Raw genomic sequence first — 24,163 nt, forward strand, 5'->3', positions numbered from 1 at the left:
GTTATCACAGAGAGCTAGCTTCAGACTCAAGAATATCTGTGTTCACTTCTACCTCTGACACATTCTGACTGTGTGATATTTGGCCAAGTCCTTTAACTTTGCAGTGCCTTATATAATTCTTTAAGATTGCCAAGCAGTTGCTAATCTATATTGATAGAGGAGTCACTGGGAATTCTTCATGTTAACTTGCCAATTAACTTACAGAACTAAGCAAAGTGAAATTAAATTTTAAGTTTCCTAGGGAGAGGGACCTTTGTCTTTTTAGCACACCCTGAAGGAATATGTTTGATTGTATAATAGTGGTAATACCCACATTAGACATGACACATTTTTTGAAGACACATCTTAAAGATGTTTCTGTGAGCCAAAGTCCTGGTTTGTACCATTACTTGTGTCAGACATTGGTCAAACATTGAATGTGTGGACAAAGGAACAGGAAAATGAAGTATAGGAGTTCATTAGGCAGCCTTAAGCCAGCAGATTGATGAATTATAAAGAGTGAAAAGAGATTGCCTTGAATGAAGAAAACAGCATCCACGATTACAACAATACTAATGAAATAATCAAAACACAAAATAATTATAAAAAACAAGCCTAGCCTCAGAGAAGAGATGAGAACATTCACTTGCCTTCATTTGCAAAGATAAAGGAAAATGGATGTGGAACATTGTATTCATTGTCAGATGTGGTTGATGTGTTGGTTAGATTTGCTGAAATGGTTTTTTCCCCCACTTTCTTTTTTCTTCTTTGTTTCAAGGTATGGCTTGATAGATAGGGGAGGGAAGGTGGATATATTTGGAAATGAAGGTGATATAAGAACAAAAGATATCTGTAACAATATTTTCTTTCTAAAGAAAAGGGAATACCTGTACTCGGTTTGCAAAGGAAGCATCTGTTTCCTTCTGATTTTTAATTCAATTCAAAAAAATATTCATTAAGTACTGCATACAAAGTCTTGCTTACTGGAAAAATGCTGTATGAGGGTGCCTGGTACATAGCAAATGTTCAACAAATATTTAAATGAATCAGTGCATGCTCACATTGCAATACTATTTATGTGTTAAGCAACTGGGTAATTCCCTGCTCTAATACTCACATTCAGTATATGGCATACAAAGACCACATAATCTTTGTTCTAAAGAATAAAGAGAAGATAAATTTGATGTTTGATAAGTCATTTCTGTCTTGAGGGACCTATCATTCCTGATTTCTTCAGTCAGCTTCTGTGAATATTTAGAAAGTACCTGGCACTCTGATGTCACTGAATCCCTGCAGATACCACTGTACTACTGGCCACAACGTTTCTATACCTGCTACCAAGTACAGGGAGACCTACAGGCAACAGTATTCAGGCAGCTGTGAATAAGCAGAGAAGGTGAAGTCAGGGAAGACAAAAGGATTGCAGGGTGATAGCTGTGTAAGGGATAAATCTAAAATTAAATCATTCTGTTAGGGTCATAATGATATTCTGTGTCTGTATAGAACCCTCACAGTTTTTGAAGTCACATACAGTGAAAAGAAATAGCTTTGGTCCATCTTCCCTACATTGCCACTGATTACTGAGTCTATTGATCTGAGTTCAAGGTATCCACTGACTATGTTCCACCTAGCCAAGAGTGGAGTTGTTCCTTTATTGGAAGTCAAAAGAACAAATTTCAGCTCCCCATCCTGTCACCTGCTATATACCTTAGATAAATCTCTTTATCTAGTTTCTCCATTTGTATCATGTGGCAGTTGGGATATATGTTTCTCATTTCCCTTCCAGTTCCAACATTCTATGATCCTTTTACCCAGAGAATTACAACTGCCAATTTGTCTCTGGTTGGTCCCAGAATCAGCCCTGACTAAATCATCAGATTATTTGCCTTTGATATTCTTGATTTGTTACTTTGAATAGAATGGAACAAATACAAGTATTTCCCCTCTTTAAGAACATCTAATATATGAATAATATGGTTTGCAGAACCATAGAATGTTAGAACTGGAAAGGGACTTTAGGCCCCTTGTAGCCAGACTTCTTCTTTGTACAGCTAGATATGGATAAATGAGTAGGGAGGATATGAACTGGGAGGGAATATCTACTTTACAAAAGCATTCTTCCACAAAGGATTCATCAGAGGGCTTCTTTAAATTATAACCATGTCTATTTGCATGCAAATGTTATGAAATACAACCCAAAACAGCACAATAGAGCTGATATTTCCATAGTGGACATCCATTATTGTTTGCAGAGCAAAAAAAATTGCTATCATTAAGTCTCACTATTGAGTAGGACCATGGAAAACTGATGGATCACAGTTAAAATCTCCCTTTGGATTATGTGACAATCAAATTGACCTGTCTCCACCATCCTTGCAAAGGCAACTACTTTGCTTGATATAATGAGGCAAAATCTCTTGACTTTAAATAAATGGTAGTCTTTTGTTTTCATCTTTGTCTTGGGCAGTATGGAAGGATTACATGAAATTGATTGTAGTCATAGATCACAAGACAGTTTGAGTCTTGTCTTTCACCAGCTGGGGTCAGGGCTTGGAAATGATTATACCTTTGTGAAAGTATTCACTTTCACTAAAGCTGTTGCTGATGGATAGAACAGCAGGGAGTTTATACTTGGCTCTGCAATCATCATAAACAGAGTAATCAGGTTTCTGGAAAGGGCTGCCTGGGCCCTCTTTGGCTGTAAATAGCTTCCTAGCATCTGCAAGAGGTAGATGCAGAGTGACTGGCTGTCTGTCCCCATAAAATGGCCTTTGGGTTTTCACAGCTTACATGGTGTTTATTTAGTGCATGGTGTCAGAGCTTGAGGCACTTCTGACCCAGGGACATTTGAGGTCTTATTGCAGTTAGACAGTTGTTAGTATTGGTTTTATCTTCCCAGGACCTTAAACATTAGAGCACACACATAAATGAAGATACATAAGAGCACTGAGAAAAGTTGTGATTTGCAAAGATGTCATAGAGGTTGTCCAAAGGATAAAATGTATATACTTCAGAACAATCATGAGCCAGTTATTGTTTCCAGTGTAAGCATCTGTATCTTAGAAATGCTACAAATCAATGCTTGTTTTAAAGTCTCTTGTTTTGTTGTTTTGTTGATTGTCTAGACTTAAGAAAGCAAGGGAGAAAATGTGAATAAAGTAGATTAAAGTTAAAAGTTTGTTATGTGCATGGTTATTTTTTCAGTCAGTTGTTAAACATTTACCCACACTTACTAAGTATTGTAAAATTTATTGATTACATTAAATTAGAAGAGATAGCTAATACAATGGATGGCAAAATCAGGATCCAAATAACTCCTGACAGACTAAAAGGCTATCCATTTAACAAGATGACTTTGTAGTATTGTACATGTGCTAAATGCCAGTCCTTCTACTCCATTCTATCCTGATATCTTTATATCTGTTTTACTACCCTCTGAACTTCTGGCTTCAAATATAGACCTTGACTTGTTTACAAACATTGTAAAAATAAATCTCAATCACCTGCTTTTCAGAGTATCACTTTGTATTTTTATAAAGCATCATACAATGGAATGACCAACTCAAGACCAAGTAAGCTTGGTTGGATCTTCAGTTTTTCTGCTGACTGACATACTATTCAACTCATTTTCCTTATTTGAGCTTCAATTTCTCTTCATCTGTAAAATAATACAACTGGATTGTTAATCAATCTCTACTATGCCTTCTGGCTCTAACTTTTAGTGATTCTAAATAGTGGGCATATTAGAGCAAGTTAAGGTAGAACTTGCAGCCAACTTTTAGCTCCTCTAAACAGATTACCTCATCGACCATCGATACGAATAAATGTTAGAAATCTTTCAGAAGGTCTCAAACTCTAGAATTCACATTCATTGTATGATGCTAGTTGTATGATAGCCTCAAAATAAAGTTGAGAAAGAAAAACTTAATTAGATGTTTGTATTCAACACTATATGAGGTAGTTGTATAATTTAAAGAGGCTTCCAGAATCACAGAAACCCTAGGGTTTGGAAGAAATTTAAATGGGAAAGAACTGTATTTCTCTCAGTACAGCCCAAAATAGCACAAGCTTTTTGACTTCCATGTAATCCTGCTGACTCTAGTTGAACTTCCCAGGTACTGAGACCCCTAGATCTTTTCCATAGGAGATGCTACTTAGCCATACACTTCATCCATCCTTAAATTGCAGAATTATTTTTAACCCAAGTATAGAACTTTACACATTCTTATTAAGTTCATCTTGACAGATGGATATCCTTCCAATCTGTCAGGATCCTTTTAGCTCTTGATTCAGTCATCCATTGTGTTAGCTATTTCTTCCAATTTAATGTAATCAGCAAATTTTACAAAATACCATCTCTGTCTCCACCTAATCCATTAAAGAAAACATCAAATAGCACTATATCAGTTCTTGGAGACCTCACTTCAATTTAGCAACAACTTATTTCAATTTGGGGGGGGGGGTCATTCAGTTCACACATTAGAAAGGTGAGGTGATCTCCATGTACAAATAGTACAGGTATATGGGTTCCAAGTCAGAATGAAATCAGGCTACTACTAAAGGTAGTCAGATTTAGGGGAGTGAAAAAATTTGTTGAGATTGGAATTGATACTTCAGAGATAAAGAGCAGCCCTTCCCTAGATTCCTGAAGCTCATTGCCTTAGCCAATTTTTTACAGTAACTTACGGTAAATGAGTTCTGTAAATGAATCTGTCTCCAAAGTCTAATCCCTTTCTGCATGTCAGGCCAGGCAATGGAAGAGCATGCCCTAGTCTGTTTGCTGTCCCTACTTTCCACCCATCTATAAAAAGTTTGCAGGCAAGTTGAATAATCTGGGAACCAGGCACATGAAACTTCAGAAACCAGTTTAGAAGCAGTATGAAGCATCCAATTGTAAATAAGTAGTATCATCAGGTTTGCCAAATGTAAAAACCAGAGCTTCTACTTTCTACCAGCAGGAGGGATCCTCTAGCCCTAATACCCAGTATAATTCCATTTGGTAGGGGTTACATTTCTGATATCTCAAGCAGAAGAGTTTTAAAGACAGCTCAACATCCCACTCTCCCATGTATCTAACACCTAGTATTTCTGTGGAGCCCATACATATTAAGCTGTGAGGACCAGTACTCTGCCACCTGTAAATAATGACATAAATAAGCCACAAAGAAAATTTCAGTGGATGAATAATTAGTAGAATTGTTAGATTACTCACCAGACTCTGCTTACTGTCCCAAGGCATATCTCTTTAGGGTTAGTACTCAATAAATGTAGAATATAGTTCTAGCATATATCTATTCACATGTGTTTTCTATTGATCTCAGTAGCATACAAATATCGAAGTTCAATATTGAAAAAATCAAACAAAGAAGGCAGTTATTTGTGATCCAAGGGAAAATAACCAGGCACCATATCACAGTGGTAGAAATAGTACTGGAGTTCTAGTCCAAAATCTGCTACTGTGATAGTCACTTCACTTCTCTGGGACTCATTTTTTTTTCACCTCTAAATTGAAAAGATTGGGATAAATGACTAATACTTCAAATTTTTGGTTTTTGTAAATACTGTATTCACTTTTAGAAAATCATTTAATCAAATAAAATAGCTCTGGATGGTGTGAAAACAGTCCCCTTTTGTGAAAAAAAATATAATTCCTGCTTTTTTAGAGCTTAAGATTTTGTTTATGGGGATCCCTAAGAAGGATGCACATAAAAATGCATAAGGTATGTAAATTAAAAGGTGATCTTATACATGTGTGAACAAATATATGTGTGTGGGTATAAATACACACACACACACATATATGTGTGTGTATATATATATATATATATATACATATATATGTGTATATATATATATGCACATATATATATATATATATAAAATATACAACATAGTATTAGTGAGAGGAAATTTTCACACATAGAATCAAGAGACCTGGGTTTAGGCCTAGTTGTGCCATTTACTAATATTAGACAAATCATTTGACTTCTTTTGAATCTCATTTTCCTCACCTATAAAATGGAGGTGATGCTTGTACTATCTATCAGGGTTATTGTAGATAAAGCACTATACAAATGTGTGATATTATTGCTGCCATTATTGTGGAACAATTATGTGTCTAAGTGGAACTAGGGTGGTGGTCAAAAAAGGGGACACAGGAATTTCCTGTTTAGACAAAAGAGATTAGAGAAAGCTATCATTATCACCATTCCTTTGGTTAGTCTGGGAAAGTTTCCAGAAGGAATGGGATTTTAGAACTTGCCTAAGGGTACTCAAATATATATTTGTTAAATTCAAAAAAAAATTTTTACAGGCATTCATTTTGGCCCCTTTCCTGACAGTTTCTGCCCCTGTGATTAATTGTTTTTCATTGATTTAATGGTATGTTAGAAGGTATTTATTCTTTGAGAGGTGGATATTCCAGCCTAGCTAGTCAGCGGTGATTGCATTAATAATGTGGGAATGAGAACTCGGACTTTTCTTTCACGCTGTAGAGAAAACTTCAAAGCACTATTTGTTTCCCTTGTCACTAGTGAGGCAAGGAGAGATGTGTTAAAATCATTAGAGTTTGGGAGTATGTTTGGCTTTTTTTTTTCATTCATAGTGCAGAAAGCAACTAAGTGAAATTATATATTGATCACAGAAGACTTGGGCACAAAGACATATACTAACTTCCAACTTGCCAAACCCAAGAGAGAAACCACTTTGCTGAACTTGATCTTGGAAAGCTCACTTGATTTGCATCTTGCTTTGAACTGCTCATTCTAATTAAGGTCTGAGATTCAGAGCTCTTTAAAAAGCACTCCCATTCTTCTCAGAAGGGTTCTTAATGTCATTAGCTCAGCTCAGTTACATACCTCTCTGTAGATCTATCTGCACAGAATGCAGAAAACTCCATTTCCACTTAAGGAAGATAGGCAATTGCTGTGGGAACTTCATTAATAACATGTAGAATGTTCACCACTTTGGGGAAGCAGTCATCAGTGGGAGAGCAACTGATGTTTTAGTTCTTTTAGGGAGAGGTGCTGTGTGAGGCACTTAGCCTTCTATCTAAGACTAAACTCCAAAAACGAAATTTTCAATTAATTTAATTGTCTCTAGTATAAAGAAGAAATAAAAAGTATTCAAAATGGAATTGCCAAGTAATAGCATTTTGTACGAATCTCCAAACACATTATTATATTTGTATGAGAGGCAACCCAGATCTAAATTCCAGTTTGAAGTAAGACTTTACTTTAGCAATGGAAGGTTGTGGTTATGGAAATTTAAAACATATTCTTGTAACCCATATGTTTATAGAATTTAGTCTTTCTATCTTATAATGCCCTTGAGTAGATTCATGCTTCAATATTTCTTATGTCACTGATCTGTACTAAGCATTACAATTTCTGTTCTCTGAAAGCTATGAATATCTTTGTTTTGTATGTGTGGGCCTAAGCATGGATTCTTCTTTCCTATGCATGAATTGTAAAAATGTTACCAACTTGATTCACCTCCTCATGTACTCCCATTATATTTTCCCCTCTTAGATCCTACTTCTAAAACTAAGTTCTAATGGAAGATTAATTAGATCATAAAACTATAGGGACCAAGCCTACTATAAATTCATATTATCTAAATCTACCTGTTGTACTGCAGTTCTTTTTTCCCCCTGTGAACAGTGTCCTATTTTATTCCCCACAATATCTTTTCATGGATTGTAGATTTAAACCCAAAAGGTACCTGAGAGTTACTTAGTCCAAACCCCTCATTTTACAGATGAGAATTTGAGTTCAGTTGTAATGTTCTTGATGGATTTTCTGGAGGTCTCTGGGCAGCCTTCTTTTCAGTAGAGCACCATGAGAATAGCCAGGTGTTAAAGTCCAAATCCTTTATTGTCTTCTTCAAAATCTTGTCTCCTCGGGCCCAATTAGCTTTCTTGAGATCCTTAAGGAGTCTTGGTTTCAGTGGAGAAGCTAAAGAGGACAGCCCTGCCACCAAGGTGGTATGAGATGGGATGAATGAATCTGAGTTCAAGGGCTTGTGCTTCAGCCTCCAGTATGCTTGTCTTCTCTAGCTCTCTGAATCTGGCTGAGGTTCCCAGCTTATATTCTCTACACTAAGTATAAACCAATCATTATATCACTAGGAAACTACTATTTGTTGTAAGATTAAATCAGTCATACTGAACTTAGAATACTATTAACCACCATGCCAGATAACCATTGTCTTTATCAATTCCACTGACTTAACACCTTGTAAGAATCCTTGTTTTAGAGTTCTGGCCTATAACATTCAGTGATTTGTCCATTCTTACACAGGGGTAGGAGTTGATTTGAGGTCCTCTGACTCCAATTCCAAAGCTCTTTTCATGGTAGCATGATCTTCTCCCTCCTCCATCCTGCTGCCATCCTCATATTTTATTTAATAAATAATCTTTTACTTTATCGATTGAGGTCAGCTGACCCAAGTTCACTCATTTCCCTTCCTCCCCACCTCACAACTTTTCTATGATTTTTGCTCCTTTTCCAAGATGAGTTTGCCCTTCTTTCTGCCACAACTAATCCATTCCTTCTCATTTCCTCTGGTGGCTTGCCATCTCAAATATTATCTGTCTCCAGTACCATCCATGCTTCTTCAGACAGCCAATACAGGGATTTGTTTTGCACTACTATATTTGTTTGTTACAAGGATAGGCTTTTATTTGTCAGGGACAAGGGGCTTATGGGAAAAGAACAGAGGGTGTATTAAGGGATATTAAAAAAATAAAAAGAAAAGAAAGAAAAAAAATAAAGAAATAGAAATACACAGGAGAGATTGGAAATAACTTCAGAAGGGGACACTAAGAGGCAGGGCAGCTTCTATTCATGTAAAATTTAATAGGCTTCAAAAAATAAGCTATACATAAAAGAAACACAAACTATTACTTCCTCATGTTCAAACTCTATCTATTGACTCTTTTCAGTATTTACAAATATTCTCAGGTCTTCCTTATCCATTTAAAAACAAACAACAAAAAACATTTTTAAAGCCTGCACCCACCTTAGTATTTGTTGTTATTGTTGTTGCTAAGGCATTTTTAGTTGTGTCTGACTCTTCATGACGCTAGTAGGATTTTCTTGGCAAAGATATTAGAATGTTTTGCCATTTCCTTCTCCAGTGAAGAAACTGAGGCAGAGGTTAAGTGATTTGCCTACAATCATACAGCTGGTTAAGTGTCTGAGGTTGGATTTGAACTCAGGTCCTTCAATCTCCAGAGCTCTCACTACCTACTATACCACCTCACTGCCCCAAAGTAGTTTACACTCCCCTCTTCCTCACTTTCATTTAATACCTCACCATCTGGCTTCAAACTCTACCATTCTACTGAAATTTTTCTCTCTGAGGTCACCAGTGTTCTGATATTTAAAATCCTAGGTCCTTCTTTTTTTTTTTTAAGGTTCCTCCTGCACCATTCCACAACAATTTATCTTTCAGAATCTCCTCTCCAGGCTTTTGGTCTCTCCTACTTCTCCTCCCAATTGTCTAGCTGCTCCTTCACTAGTTCATGCCATTTGTCTGCCCTCCAGAAGTTTGTATATCTACTATGACTAACCCACAATCAATTTTCCTCTCAATACACTGTACCCTTCCTCCATGAGTTCAATATTTATTACTGTGCTCATGCCTTCAAAACTCTCTTCTCTTCTCCTATGCTTGTGATGAGGTTCTCAGTAGTTGGGTGTGATTAGCAGAGAATCTGGAGCATTGATGGAATTGTTCCCTGGGGCAGGCAGGGAAAAGGCTCTGATAGAGATTAGTTTAGCTTCAGAAATCCAAACCCCTGAGGCCCACTGTGTGAAGGTAGTGGGCATCCATCTTGCTTCATCCAGCCAAAAAATCCCAGTCATGTCCCTGAGGTTAAATTTACCCATGAGATCTGTCCGTGGCTCATTGCTGAACCTCTTTGGATCAGTCCACCATGACACTCTGCCTCCTGGTGTCTTTCCCTTCATCCCCTATGCCACTTTGATCCTCCATTTCATAGAATCTTGCTTCTCAATCCTGCCTCTGCCACCATATCTCTTCTTATTGCTAATTAACTCTTTAAGGGTTCTAAATCTCTTTTAGGATTTAGACCCTCAGTTAAGGGCATGCCCCAGCTTCTTTCTCCTGGCTAATTGTGGATTCTACTATCTATCTTTCTACTTTCTATCATTAATTGTTGAAACTCCTTTCTTTTTTATTTTTTATTAAAGCTTTTTATTTTTAAAAAATATGCACGGATAGTTTTTCAACAATGATCCTTGCAAATCCTTGTATTCCAAATTTTTCCCTTCCTTCACCCTACCCCTCCCCTAGATGTCAAGTAATCCAATATATGTTAAATATGTAAAACCCCTTTCTTGCTAACTATATATCCTCCCACTGTATTTCATATTTACCATTCCTAGTGTCTGTTGTCTCTTCATTTTATCTGTAACCTCTCCTTCTAAACAAACCTATCTTTTGCCTAAGAGAATGACCACTATGAATTCTTCACATGATCAAACCCCAGCATTTGGTGTTTTCCTAGATCAGGTCAGTTGGTGCCACATTATTTGCTATATCAGCCACATGACTTATACCTGGAATCTCTCCCTGAATATCCCAACAGCGCCTCAAAAGGACTGGTACAAAACCTAACTTCTCACTTTAGAGTTAGTATTCCATAGTGGGTAGCATGCTGGACGTGGAATCAGGAAAACCAGAAATCAAACTGTATTTCTTATATGTCCTTACTAGCCGTGAGACCACAGGCAAGACAACCTCAACTCTAAAATATGGATAGTATTTGTAGCACCTGTCTTGAAGGATTGTTGTGAGGTTCAAGTGAGATTTGCAAACTTTAATGTACTATATAAATATCAGCTATTATTATTACTCCAGTTAAAGTCTTATGAATATTCTGTAAAGGGAAGCAAGGTGATACAGTATATAAAATACTAGACTAGGATTCAGAAAGATTCAAGTTAAAATCTTATCCCAGATGCTTATTAGCTTTGTGACCCCGGCCAAGTCAGTTACAACTCTCACTGCCTCAGCTTCCTCATCTGTAAAATGGTGAAAAGAATATTGCCTACATCCTAGGGTATGATAAGATAAGATAATATAATATTTGTAAATGTGTTTTGTAAACCTAATGCATATCCTTGTTATTTTTATTAATTTTCCAGTCAGCCAGTTTTGAAACTTCAGATCTTTGACTCCTTCGACACCTGCTATATAGCCAGTTTTCATGAATAGATTTTTCATATGATCTCTTACATTCATCCTTTTCTCTCCTTACTGCTGTCAGTAGTATTTTCTCCCATCTGGACTATTATACGAATCTTCTAATTAGTGTCCCTGCTCCAGACTCTCCAACTTTTCAGTCTTTCCATTGCATAGATACAATTTTCCACCTTACACCCTTGTATGGGTCTAAGAAAAGTCAACCCTCTCCCTTACAGTATTTCACTGAGCTCCCTATTGTCTAGAAGATAAAACACAAATGCTTTAGCCTGACATTTGAGGCAATCTGCAATCTACCTTTCCAGCCTTATTTTACATTGCTCCCCTTGAAGCCAAACTGGACATTATTCTTTGTTTCACACAAAATTGGACTACTGGTATTTCCTTGAACTCAAATGGCACCTCCCATTTCCATGCTTCATGTGTCATTGCCAGGAATGTACACCTTTCTTATCTTTGTTTTTTATAACTCCTTTCTTTAAAGGCACCATTTAGGTGCTAACTTATCTGTGAAAGTTTCTTTAATTCCCAAGTGTAAATGTATTTTCTCCTCAAATTTTTATAAACACTTTATCTAGCTTTAGTACCAAACACATACTACTTTGTATTATACTTCTCTGCATGCATATAAGTCACACATTCTCTTAATAGAATGTAAAGTGCTTAAGGACAAGCAGGGCTTTTGTAGTTTATTGCCTTTTTATCCCCAGTATTCAGAATAGTGTCTTGCCCGTAATTATTTACTAAGTGTTTATTGAATTCAATTTACTGGAATTTGTTAGCATGAGAGATTCTATTCTAATGTCCAGGTAAGGGCTCAGTTTGAAAGAATTCCTTTTCTTCATTTATTCACTGCACAAAAAAATATATATGATTTCACTATACTACTTGAGCTTGTAGGTCTTTAGTCCTGAGAGAGGTTTAGATCAAATATACCCTGTCCCTTGAAACTTTTACTGATATTTAAAATCAAAAGTGATTCTTTCCCTTTCTCAGAGCTTTCATAATGATGTGTTTATGCTCTGTACACCTGTAATTTGTTTTGCATTTATTTATTTATTTGTTTGTTTGTTTATTTTTTGCATCCTCTGCTAGTCTTCGTGCTCCTTAGGGCTTTGTAAATGACAGAAATTTCATTGTTTGTTGACTGAATGAAAGAATGAATGACTGAATGAGTGAATGAGGTATGTTTTGAAGACCAGCACTGCTGTTTGTTCCCATCAGTTTTCACAGAGGAAAACCACAGCTGGTCGAGTGGTACACATCTGCAATCTCCCTGAAGGAAGCTGCACTGAGAATGATGTCATTAATTTGGGCCTACCCTTTGGAAAAGTAACCAATTATATTCTCATGAAGTCCACCAATCAGGTATGTTTTTCTTTCCTTTTCCTTACAGCTATGGTCTGTACTTTTTACATTGGAATATATGAAATCTGCTATAAAAGTAGAAAAAATTGCATGAATTGTATATAGATAAGAATGTCATTACCTAAAAAGTATTGCCTTCCATATATGGAACTATCCACTACCAGTTGACAATTCACTTAAAGTTAATCTCCAGTAGTTGAGATTTTTACTTGCAGCATAATTTACATTTCTTTATGCTGTTCTCTCTCTCTCTCTCTCTCTCTCTCTCTCTCTCTCTCTCTCTCTCTCTCTCTCTCTCTCTGTTTTTTTTTTTTTTTTTTACTGAATCTCCAGTGACTGGAGCCAGAGGTAGGGTTTGTGACTGGTGAACAGAGAAATGCTAATAAGCCCATAATGAAAATAAAGACCATGACCTTGGCCCTAGGAGCCCCATACACAGAGCTAATACTACATTCCATATCAACTCCTTGAATGTGTTAGATTGAATTTAGAGCTGGATGAGAATAGGTTTTTATCAACTAGTCCTTTATGATAGCTTTCAACTTTCCTTTCTGTTACCTAACTCTTCTAACAGCCTCAAGCCAGCACAGGAATGAGTATGAAATTATTAAAGGATATATTACTATTCTCCCTTACTCAGGAGAAGCAGAACTGGTGAATGAGCTTATATTTCCTGAGATGTCTAATATTCTGGGGAATGAGTATTTTTAGCCCCATTTCCAAAGATGAAAAAGAGTATTAATTCTCTTATAGTAAAATTGTGCTTTTAACTTTGAACCAAGGTACATAAGAAAAAGTCTTTTCTCTAAGATGATTCCTAACTGGCCATGATTCTTTTTCCTCATCATAGTTCCTCATAAAATTTGGCAACTTAGTCACAAGTTTTCCTCCATTTATTTTGCTCATCCTAAAGTATATGACCACTACTGGAGGATTTACATAGAAAAATTACATAGAAAGTTGGATGGCAAGGCTAGGAATCCAACCTATGGTGCCTAACTGCATAATCCTTTTTAGTCTACTGGGCTGAGTTAGAACAGAGAAGATAGCTAATAAGAAATTTAATTTTTTAAAGGATTTCATGTAAAATTCCCCCTGAATTTATTACAAAATATTCAACTCAAAGGTATGAGAAAGGTTTTGAGCTTAGAACAGGTGCTCACTTTTGGAGTTCCTAGTCACCTATACCTTTTTCTACTTAACCAAAATGGGAAGTAGGATTGAGTGTATGACATTCAGTTTAGTTTATTCTTTTTTAATTGTTGGCATAAACAAACAAGTTAAATTGGGCAAACTATCAATCAGAAACACCAGTTAAACAGATTCTCACAAGAAATGTTTTTATCCCTACCCCAACACACCCATAATATTTTATTAGAGGAGTTAAAGAGAGAAGAAAATGGGAAGTTGGTCATCAAAACAGTTTTCTTTCTTCTTGACACAAGAAACACACCTCCAGGCTTTGCGTGTGTTATATAATTTTAAGCAAGTGCATTTCAAGCTTGAATTCAGAAGAAATAAGTTCTAGGACAGCTAGGTTGTGCAGTGGATAGAGCACCAGTTCTGAAGTCAGAAAGGACTTGAGTTCAAATCTGGTCTCAGACATTTAATACTTCCTAGCTGTATGACCTTGGGCAAGTCACTTAACCCCAATTGCCTCAAAAAAAAAATTCTAAATCGAGGAAATGGATTACTATCTCATTTGTGATTTTGGTAAGGTAGTCATTTTCCTTCTCTGGTGCTATGCTTTCTCATTAGTCAAAAGAAGAGATTATACAGCATTATTTCCAAGATCCCTTCCAGGTATCACATTTTAAAATTCTGTGATTTCTACATCCACAGGATTCAGGATTCAGATAATACTGGCTTATAATTATATCTCTAGACACCTACATCTGGCATCACCATCACTAATAATATGAAATATTTAGTGCCTAGCATAAAGTAGATGATCAGGAAAAAATTTATTGATAGGCTTGATCATGGGAGAATCACTTTTTTATTATGTCACCCAAAATAGTTATACCTATGTAAGACTAAACATGCTGGGTACTTAATAATAGCTGATGTTCATACAACACTTTCAAGTTTTTAAAGTATTGGACGTAGGTTTAGTGACTTGTCTACAATTATATAGCTAAGGTGGGCAGAAAGAGCCATGTGTTCCAAGTCTCTCAATTTCTTTATAAATTGAGTGCTTGGTCTGGATGGTTCCTATATTCTTTTTAGCTCTAAACCTATGATGCTATTATTAGCATCACAAGCAGGATTATTTCCTTGAAAAAGTGCAGTGCTTTCTCTAGCATGTTTCTTTATTATAAACTTCCATAAAATCATATTAGTCAGTCAATAAACATTTATTAAGCCCTTTACTTATGCTCCGGTACTGTGCTATACATTGAGAATTCAAAAAAGCTCACAAAAAGTCTGTGATCTCAGAAAAGTTACATTGTAATAGGGAAGATAACATGTAAATAAGTGGATACATCCAAGATATAGGCAGAGTAGATGGAAGGTAATCTTAGAGTGTAAGTCACTAGGAGTGGAAGTGGGGATCCTGGGAAAAGTCTTCTATAGAAAATGAGCTTCGAGTTGAATCTTAAAGAAAGCCCAGGAAGCTAAGAGGTAGAGTTGAAGAAGAAGAGCTTTCCAAGCATGGGAAACAGCTAATGTAAAAGCACAAGTATTTTATGCTAGAAGGGACCTTAAAAGTCATGTAATTCAGCCTCACATTGCAAGAGAGTAAGGTGAGAGCCCAGATTGTAAGTAGCAAAGATGGGAGTCAAACCTATATTCCTTGATTCCAAATGCAGGGCTCTTTCCACTATGGAACTCAAGTAAGTAATGATTTTACTTAACTATCTTATGTATGTATATCTTATGACTATCTTAAAACAAGGTGCTTTTGATTCCACAATAGCGAAACCCCATTGGTTGGGGGCCATGATTGATCTTCCTAATAACAAATAAAGAGTGCTAAAACATGAATGCAGTAAGTATCTTTCTTTTTCTTTGGTATAGGCTTTTCTGGAAATGGCTTACACTGAAGCTGCCCAAGCAATGGTCCAATATTATCAAGAGAAGTCTGCTGTAATTAATGGTGAGAAATTGCTCATTCGGATGTCCAAGAGGTACAAAGAACTGCAATTAAAGGTAAAGAAGGAAGTAGAGGGTTCTTGCTTTTTGTACTATTACCATACCTTGGCTAAAGAGACCCACTCAGTGTCATTCTTTGCTACCAAATATGTTTCTTTCTTTTTTCTCTCCTTTCTTTCCCCCTACACTTTCCTCTCTTAGGCTTCTATTCCCTTTCTCTCCCATTTTCCTGCCTGGCCTTCCTTGCCTTAGACCTGTCACTGACCCCATGGATATTACTTAGCTTCAATGACTTTATCAGAGTGAGAGAGAAAGTTTTTGCGTCATCAGTCTCAGAGGTGCATCCAGGACACCTCAGCTGCAGACTTTCAGATCTGCCTGAGGGGTTAAAGGCAAAAGGCAAAGACATATTTGTCTGTCTAGTGCCAGCATGCTGACACATCTACATTTGCAAGTTAAGCAGTGGATCAACCACTTTCCAACATTAGATACAAAATTCCTTTGCCAGCAGTTTTCCTTTAAGCAGACCCCTGGATATTCCTCTGATTAAAGAAAACTTTTTGTTCATTTCAGATAAGGAAAGATCTTTTCTATTCAGCCAAACTTGGCAGAAGCTCCTATTCTCTTGAGATCTACCCCAGAGGATTGGAATTGAATTTCTTCACAGAATTCTCACTGGAATTCTAATTGGCATTAATAGCCACAGTTATCATGATCAAAATACAAAGTCTTTAGGCACTGTCTTCCTAGGCGAGACATCAAGGTCATGTGTTTGTAAAATTTTCTCCAAAAAACCCAGGCCCTTTATTTCTGACAGGTCAAGTGTAGCCCTTGCTGATAGCTCATTATACACAAGCAGGTCTTTAGATATGTCATTCAAGACCTTTTTCTGGGAGTCAGTAAAAATGATCGCGTTCTTCATTTGCACATATTTTTGCATCCTACCATTTCAAGGGACCCTATAAATAACTTAGAATGGCCCTAGAGGATGGACATGTATACTATATTGTATTTAACTTATACTTTAACATATTTAACATGTATTGGTCAATCTGCCATCTCAGGAAGGGGTGGGGAAAAGGGGGGGAAATTGGAACAAAAGTTTTGCAATTGTCAATGCTGAAAAATTACCCATGCATATATCTTGCAAATCTACAATTAAAAAAAAAAAAGAATGGCTCTACAGGGGAGACCCTTTCTCACCAGGACTCCCCAAAAGCAATTGGGTTTTGGTTTCATTTTCCTATTGTTAATCTGTTCTCTTAGCCAATGACTTCAAGAAGGAAAGGAAAGGAGATGAAAAATAATCAGGTTTTTCTCTCTCTAACTGATCCTCTGCACAGTTGGCAAAATAATATCCTTAAAGCACAGGGAAGACCATGTCACTCCTCTGATGACCAAACTCCATTGGTTCCCCATTTCATCTAAGATCAAATTCCTCTGTTTGGTATTGAATATCTTTCACAGCACAGCCATAACCAATTATCCTAATCACATATCCAGTCTACCTTTTCAGAATTGTATAACATAATTCTGTACTCCTTTCTGTACTCTGTGGTCCAAATATATTATCCTTCTTGCTACTTCTCATATATAACATCCCATGCCCCATCTTCCTGCTTTTTCATAGGATGCTTATTTCCCTCTATCCTTACTCCTATGCTTGAAGTGCAATCTCTCCTCTTCTCTTGAAATTCTTAGTATTTTCCAAAATTAAACTCTGTTGAAATCCCTGCCCTACCTGAGGCTTCTGCTGATTCCAGCTGCTAGGGCCACCTCCAAAAAATCATTTTAAAAATTTATTGTATATATATATTTATATCTATTTATGTGTATACATATTGTCTCTTCTTATAGAATGTAAGCTCCTTGAGGGCAGAGTGTTTCATTTTTGCCTTTGTATCTTCTGTACCTAGCATGGTATTTGCCATATAAAGGGCCCTTAATAAATGCTTGCTCATTGATTGTTGGTTGACTTTTCATATTTTTCATGTATTATAATTATTCACAAATATGTGATGTATTATATCTTCTCTGAGATTGTAAAGTCTTTGAGGTCAAGAAACATGGTCTTCTCCATTCTCTGTCCCACTCTCAGTACCTAGCCTAGGATGATGTACAAGAGGCCCAACAAATGCCTTCAATGAATGTGAGAAAAGGGAATAGAGAAGATAAAGGGCATTTTGAAGTGTGTTTCTCTTCCTCTACGAAGGAATAACTTGAAATTAAAGTTGTGCAGAATAGGACCGGGATATTTTAGCTACATCAGAAAGCTGATCCTCATCATTATTATATAATTGTGATGTGCTTAGTTAGCTCAATTACAGATACGTAAGTGCTTACTATAAGCATTTATTGAGCAACTACTTTATGTATAAGGATCTGTGGGTTTCCAGAACCTTATGTCTACTACAAGGAAGCTCTGAAGAACAACAACAGTGCTATTGTTGTTCAGGCATATTGGACTCTCCATGATCCCATTTGGGGTTTTCTTAGCAAAGATATTGGAGTGGTTTGCCAATTCCATCTCAATTCATTTATCAGAACAGAAAACCGAGGATTAGATAGCTTGCTTTGCAGAGCACAGACACATCAAAGCTAGAGCAATGGAGAAAGGTGCTCTTTTGGCAAAGATTGGGAGCTAGGGATTCTAGGCAAACTTTTAGCACATCATCCCCTTTTCTAAGCCAAGATAGTTGAGAAACTCTTGGAAAACATCTGATTATCTTGTCAGTCATCTATATTTAGAATCATTGAGAGAGAATTCTAGAATGTGATAACTAAGAAGGGCATTGGATGTGATCAGGTCTAAAATCTTCCCTTGCCTTCTACAATTTTTTCAGGAGAGGAAGCAGTCCTAAGAAGGGGAAATGATTTTCTTGAATTCATACAGATACTGAGCCCAGTGTTCAGAACTTCATGGCACAGTAGATAGAGATGGACTTGGAATCAGAAAGACCTAAGTTCAAATTTAACCTCTGTCATTTACTAGCTGTGTGACCTTGAACAATGTAACTTAATCTCTCTCCCTCAATTTTATCATCTGTGAAATGGGAATAATAGTAGCATCTACCTCCCAGGGTTGTTATGAGGATCAAATGAGATAATATTTATAAAGCACTTAATCCAATACATGGTAAGTGCTATATAATATCAGTTATTATGATTTCATCATCAACATCATTATATAATTGTGATGTGCTTAGTTAGCATAGTGCCTGGTACAAAGTAAACACTGTAACTGCTAACTATTATTATAATAGTGTGAAGGGGCACAAAAGAATGAGAAGCTATAGTTCTGAAGATTACAGCATTTTCTAATTAATCTAACACTTTAAGATGTTATTATCATGCCCATTTTACAGATAGGAAAGTAAGGCTAAAAGGTTCGTTGACTTATATAAGGCTACCAGATAGTGAGAATATAAGTAGGTTTTGAAGTCTGACCTTTCTAACTCTAAAATTAGGATTTTATCTGCTGTGCCACCTTGTTGCCTCTATGACATGAGATATGAAATGAGTCATACATTCTTGGGCAAGGTCAGTGTGGGAATTTATTTTGTGTGACTATGCATATTTGTTACAAGAGTTTTGTTTTTGTTTTTGTTTTTGTTTTTTCCCGTGGCTGGGTCAGGGGAAAGAAGAGAATAAATGATATTTGTTAATTGAAAAAATTCCACAACAAATAAATAAATAAATAGGTATAACAAATTCTTAGTAGTTTACAGTAAAATCGGAGAGATAAGACAGAAATCTAGGGGTTTTTAACCAATAAGACTATTTCTGAGTTCAGAGACAGGAAGAATCACAGTGGCTTGTAGTAGGATGGGGAGGTTTCATTGAAGGGGAGGGATTTGAGCAGGGCCTGGAAGTTTGGGAAAGATTTGACTGGGTGGCTTAAAAGATGAGAGCAGTCCAGGAAGAGAAGCAGTATAAATTAAAAGCAGAGATAGGAAAACAGCAATAGAAAGAATGAGGAGATTATGAGAGCATCCATTTCTGAGGTGCTCTGTGCTATCCTGTGGCCTTAGTAATAATAAATGGCATTTGTGTAGCTCTTGTAAAGTATGCAAAGCACCTTGGAGCCAGTACCCTTTAGGTGATTATTCTTCCAAGGTCTTGAAACCATGTGAATCTCTCACTATTTTGTCTTAGAATAAACACATATGAATTTTTATGTTGCTTATAATTTTATATTGTGTAGCTTTGTAGCTGGTAAGTATAACATCTTCTCATTCCCTGGCCAAGATGAGCTTCAAAATTATGTCTTTTTTGACTGTTAGCAACATGATTAAGAGATTCAGCATTCCCTGGGTCATAAAATAAAGGTCAAACAGTGCTTATGATTCCTCTTTCCTCAAAAGTCTCTCCTCTCTGTCAGATTTCTCCTGGCCATGCTTTAGCTATATAAGGAGTCCAAGAAAGTCTTTGGAGGGCAAATAATTACTTCAACACAACCTCAAAGAGGGAATGAATCTCAGAGACCATCAAGTCCAAGAATCACTTTAATATCTTCTCTGACAAGTTGTTCTCTAAATTCAATATGGAAATCCTCAGTATGGAAATGGGGAAACACATTCCTGTCCTACATGTTCTTTCTCCCATTCTACCTTTGGAAAGTTCTGCTGGGAAGCTTTTCCTCACATCCATCAAGCTGAAAAATGTCTCTCTGAAACTTCTGTATCTTGGTCCTAATTCTGTCCTTTGAGGTCAAACAAACCAAGTTTAATTTTTTCCACATGACATCATTTAATATATTTGAAGACAGATATCTTTTAACCTTGGTCTTCTCCAGGCTAAATATCCCAATTCTGTTAAGTGATTCATATCTGTCATGATCTGTAATCATTTCATCATTCTGATTATTCCCTTCTGGATATACTCTAGCTTGTCAACAGCCTAAAAATTTGACTTCCAGAATGAAACATAGGGTTATTTATTGGGTGTAACCAGAGCAGAATACAGTGGAGGTATCACCTTCCTCAATGAAATCTAAGGTAGGATTTGGTTTTTCAGTTACCATATCACACTGTTGAATTCTATTAAGCTTGTACTCTATGAAAACCTTCATATTTTTCACAGGAAATGTTTTCTAGCCACACCTTCCCCATCCTGTACTTGTGAAGTTGATTTTTTGAACCTCAGGATACCACTTCCCACTTATCTCTATAAATTCTATATTATTAGATTAAGCCCATTGTTCTAACTTGTCAAAATATCCTGACTCTCACTTATTTTGTTAGCTCTCCCTCCCAATTCTATCTCACCTGCATATTTGACAAGAATGCCATTTTGCCTTTATCTACTTTATCAATTAAAATATTGAACAGCACTCTAAGATATTTCATTAGTATTCAATTAAAGACATCTCTCCAAGTTGACATGATGCCATTGGTGACTATCTTTTGGTTGTGAACATTCCTCCAGGTCTGAATCTATAATTTAACCCATCTCCTCATATACCATCCCCCATGCCTCCCTTTCTCATCCAAAAAGATATTGATTGATTTTTGTCACATGCTTTGCTGAAATATAAGTATGCTATATCCACAACATTCTCTTCACCTCATAATTCTGTCAAAAATTAGAAATGATCTGACATGAACTCTTCTTGTTGAAACCATTTTGTCGATGTCTGTTCTGTTTTGAAATACTATAAACCACCTATTTAATAATAAATTCTAGAATTTCATTAGAAATTAAGGACAAGCTTACTGGTCTACAAAAGTAGCTTTTTTCTATTCAAGGATATTTATGGTTCTCCAAGTTCTTTGACATATTACCAGCAGCAACTTAATAATCACAAATATCTAGGATCTAAACTCTTTTGGGACTGGTGACTTAAACTCATTGAAGATACTTCATATTTGTCTTTTCTTTTAATTTATCGTAGTTTTCAAATAAAATGTTTCTTTTATGTTTCTCAGTCTACAGATAATTCTCATGGAATCTGGGGGCAGGAGAAAAAGAGAGACAAACAGATAGAGTGTGAATTGAGTTGAGTAGTTATCTCACTATTGATTATCATAGTTTCATACTTCATGAATGAGTGGATCCTTGCTCTTTTTTTATTCTCCTTAGCGATCACTACTCTCATTTGATTATGACTTCATTCTGAACTTTAAAGATCTATTGGAGGACCATGTTCTTTTATATTTATCCTCAGCTTTCTATAGTTCCTTCTTTTGAAAAATCTGAGGTGATTGATGAGCTCCCTAAGAAGCCACTTCAAAATTTTTTCTCTCCCTTTTCTTCAGAATTTCTTTGTTGATAAGTTTCAATCTCTTTTGAATCAATTTGCCTTGAAATATTTTAAGTCATTTTTATTCAGGTAGTTGTGACCCACTTGGAGTTTTCTTGGGAAAGATATTAAAGTAGTTTGCCATTTCATTCTCCAATTCATTTTAAAGATAGAGAAACTGAGGCAAAACTGTTATTTGACTTTTCCAAGACCACACATACACACCTACTAAGTATCTCAGGTCAAGTTAGAACTCAGGAAGATGAATCTTTCTGACAGCGCTCTGTTCACTACATTTTAGTCTATTGAATTCTATCTGTCCTTTCTCTAAAAATCTTTGTAATTCATTTCCCCAAAATCTAACATGCCTATATTTGGCTTTCTCTTCCTCTATCCAAAGTTCTAAAAGGAAGTGGTCACTTGTCCCCAAAGATTTCATTATTTATACTTCAACAAATAATTTCTATCTTCTATTAAGTCCAGAGTAGCAATTTCCCTGCTTACTTTCTTTTTATTTTTTTTTTAAGGAACTAAAATGATAAGGCAAATTTGAAATTATCAGCTGCTCAGCTTTTGGCAGAAAGTTAATCCCAATAAAAGTACAGATAATTTCAGCACCTCATTTTTCCTCCTTCATGTTTCAGGATAACATTTGTGATATGTTTAATAAACTCTTTATCTAATTGTTCTTGTGATCCAGATGATCTGTAGTATAATCTCTTATCCCATTTATTTCTTTTACCTCTACCATATCACATTTATTTGATTGTGTGCGGTATTTTTTTTTAATTGAGATCTCCACAGGTCAGCCAGGCTGGAAGTGCCAGAAGCACTCTCTGGCTAGATCCCAGTACTGATTGGCAGGGAAGCTTTGGCATGCTCTGTTTCTCACCTTATCTTGTTTTTGCCTTTTAGGCAAACTAGTAACCCTCAGGTCTCAGGGGCTCACCATAATTGTGCTGGGTTTAGTGCAAACATCTGATAGCTTTAGCCCTATTGCAGCTCAGAATTTCTGAGCTCACTGATCCACCAGCCTCAACCTCCCCTTTATGAAGAATTACTAACATATCTTATCACTTGTTTATCTTAAGGCATTTTTACTTTCACCCATTTCTTTGGATGTTCATCATGACTCCAAAATTTAGGCAAAAAAGGTGTTTTTATCTTCTTTTACAGGGGAAGGAGGCTTTGAAAATTGAAGTGATCTGCATAGGGTCTCATGATTGGGAAGAGCACATTTGGAATCAGATTTCTTGCTTTCAACTCATTTTTTTCAACTATATACTATCCTGTCTTTGAAAAGAAAACAATTAAAACATTTCTACTGACAGTCCACCCCAAGGAAGGAGGAAGAAATTAAATGGCATTTTATCTTATTCAACTTTCATTAGCTTAGGAAAATAACTATCAGTCTATTCTTTTTCCCCATTCAATCTCACCCAAACATCATCATGGCTTTTGAGCTTAATGACTGAGAAAACTATCATTTATCTGAGAGCAAGGAAAAAAAAAGATTTTTTTAATCCAAGAAAATCATCTTCTAGTACAGGAGGGTATCACCAAACAGATTTTTTTGACCTTGGGGATCTGGGGAATGTTTTTTCTGGAAAATTGCTGGGCCCTTGTCATTAGTTCAGATTTTCAGGCAGCCACTAGAGGATGCTGTAAACAGTGAGAAAAGATTAAAGTTCCCTCTGTAAGTAAGGCCAGCCACACACTTGGGGACCTTCTCAGTGAAGAAGGGGGAGGGAATAAGCATTTATCAAGCGCCTACTCTGGAAGGCAAAATGGAGTTGAGTTTAAGCTAGGGAAAAGATGGTATTGGTCCCAATATGGCTGAAGCCTGGAGGCAGTCCTAACTCATTCCCCCTTCTTGACCATTTCAACTTTTTCTTCACTTTCCTTCCCCTTCTCCTTTTTTCTCTGAGTACTGACCCAGTTTCCAGCTCTCAACCTCTTTCTTGGAATAGTAGAAAGAACTTGCAGTGGAAGATGGAACTGTTTTTAGTAAGGAGCAAAAATTCTGGCAGAGTCAAATTGATTTCCTATTTGGGAGACTTTTTTGCAACCTTTTTGGGGGTGGGGTGGGGCTTTTAACAATTAGTGGAAAAATCAAGGGCTTGAACATCAAAGGATGGAGACTAATTTTTCTAGTCTCAGTTTAAGCAGCTGGGGGATCTTGGCAAGTCATTTAATGTGTTTGCCACAGTTTCCTTAACTGTGAAAAGTACATAACAATAGCATCTA

General features: G+C 36.4%; 1 protein-coding gene across 1 annotated transcript in view; it reads left to right on the top strand.

The window, feature by feature from the left end:
• RBM20 (RNA binding motif protein 20) overlaps positions 1–24,163 on the top strand; it is a 241,704-nt gene that overhangs the window by 185,187 nt on the left and 32,354 nt on the right. Inside the window, exons 6-7 of the mRNA XM_051981389.1 lie at positions 12,436–12,579; positions 15,601–15,732. Coding sequence (XP_051837349.1) covers positions 12,436–12,579; positions 15,601–15,732 — 276 coding nt within the window. The remainder of the gene's footprint in view (positions 1–12,435; positions 12,580–15,600; positions 15,733–24,163) is intronic.

The sequence above is a fragment of the Antechinus flavipes genome, chromosome 2, assembly GCF_016432865.1.
Source record: "Antechinus flavipes isolate AdamAnt ecotype Samford, QLD, Australia chromosome 2, AdamAnt_v2, whole genome shotgun sequence".
Classification (NCBI taxonomy): domain Eukaryota; kingdom Metazoa; phylum Chordata; class Mammalia; order Dasyuromorphia; family Dasyuridae; genus Antechinus; species Antechinus flavipes.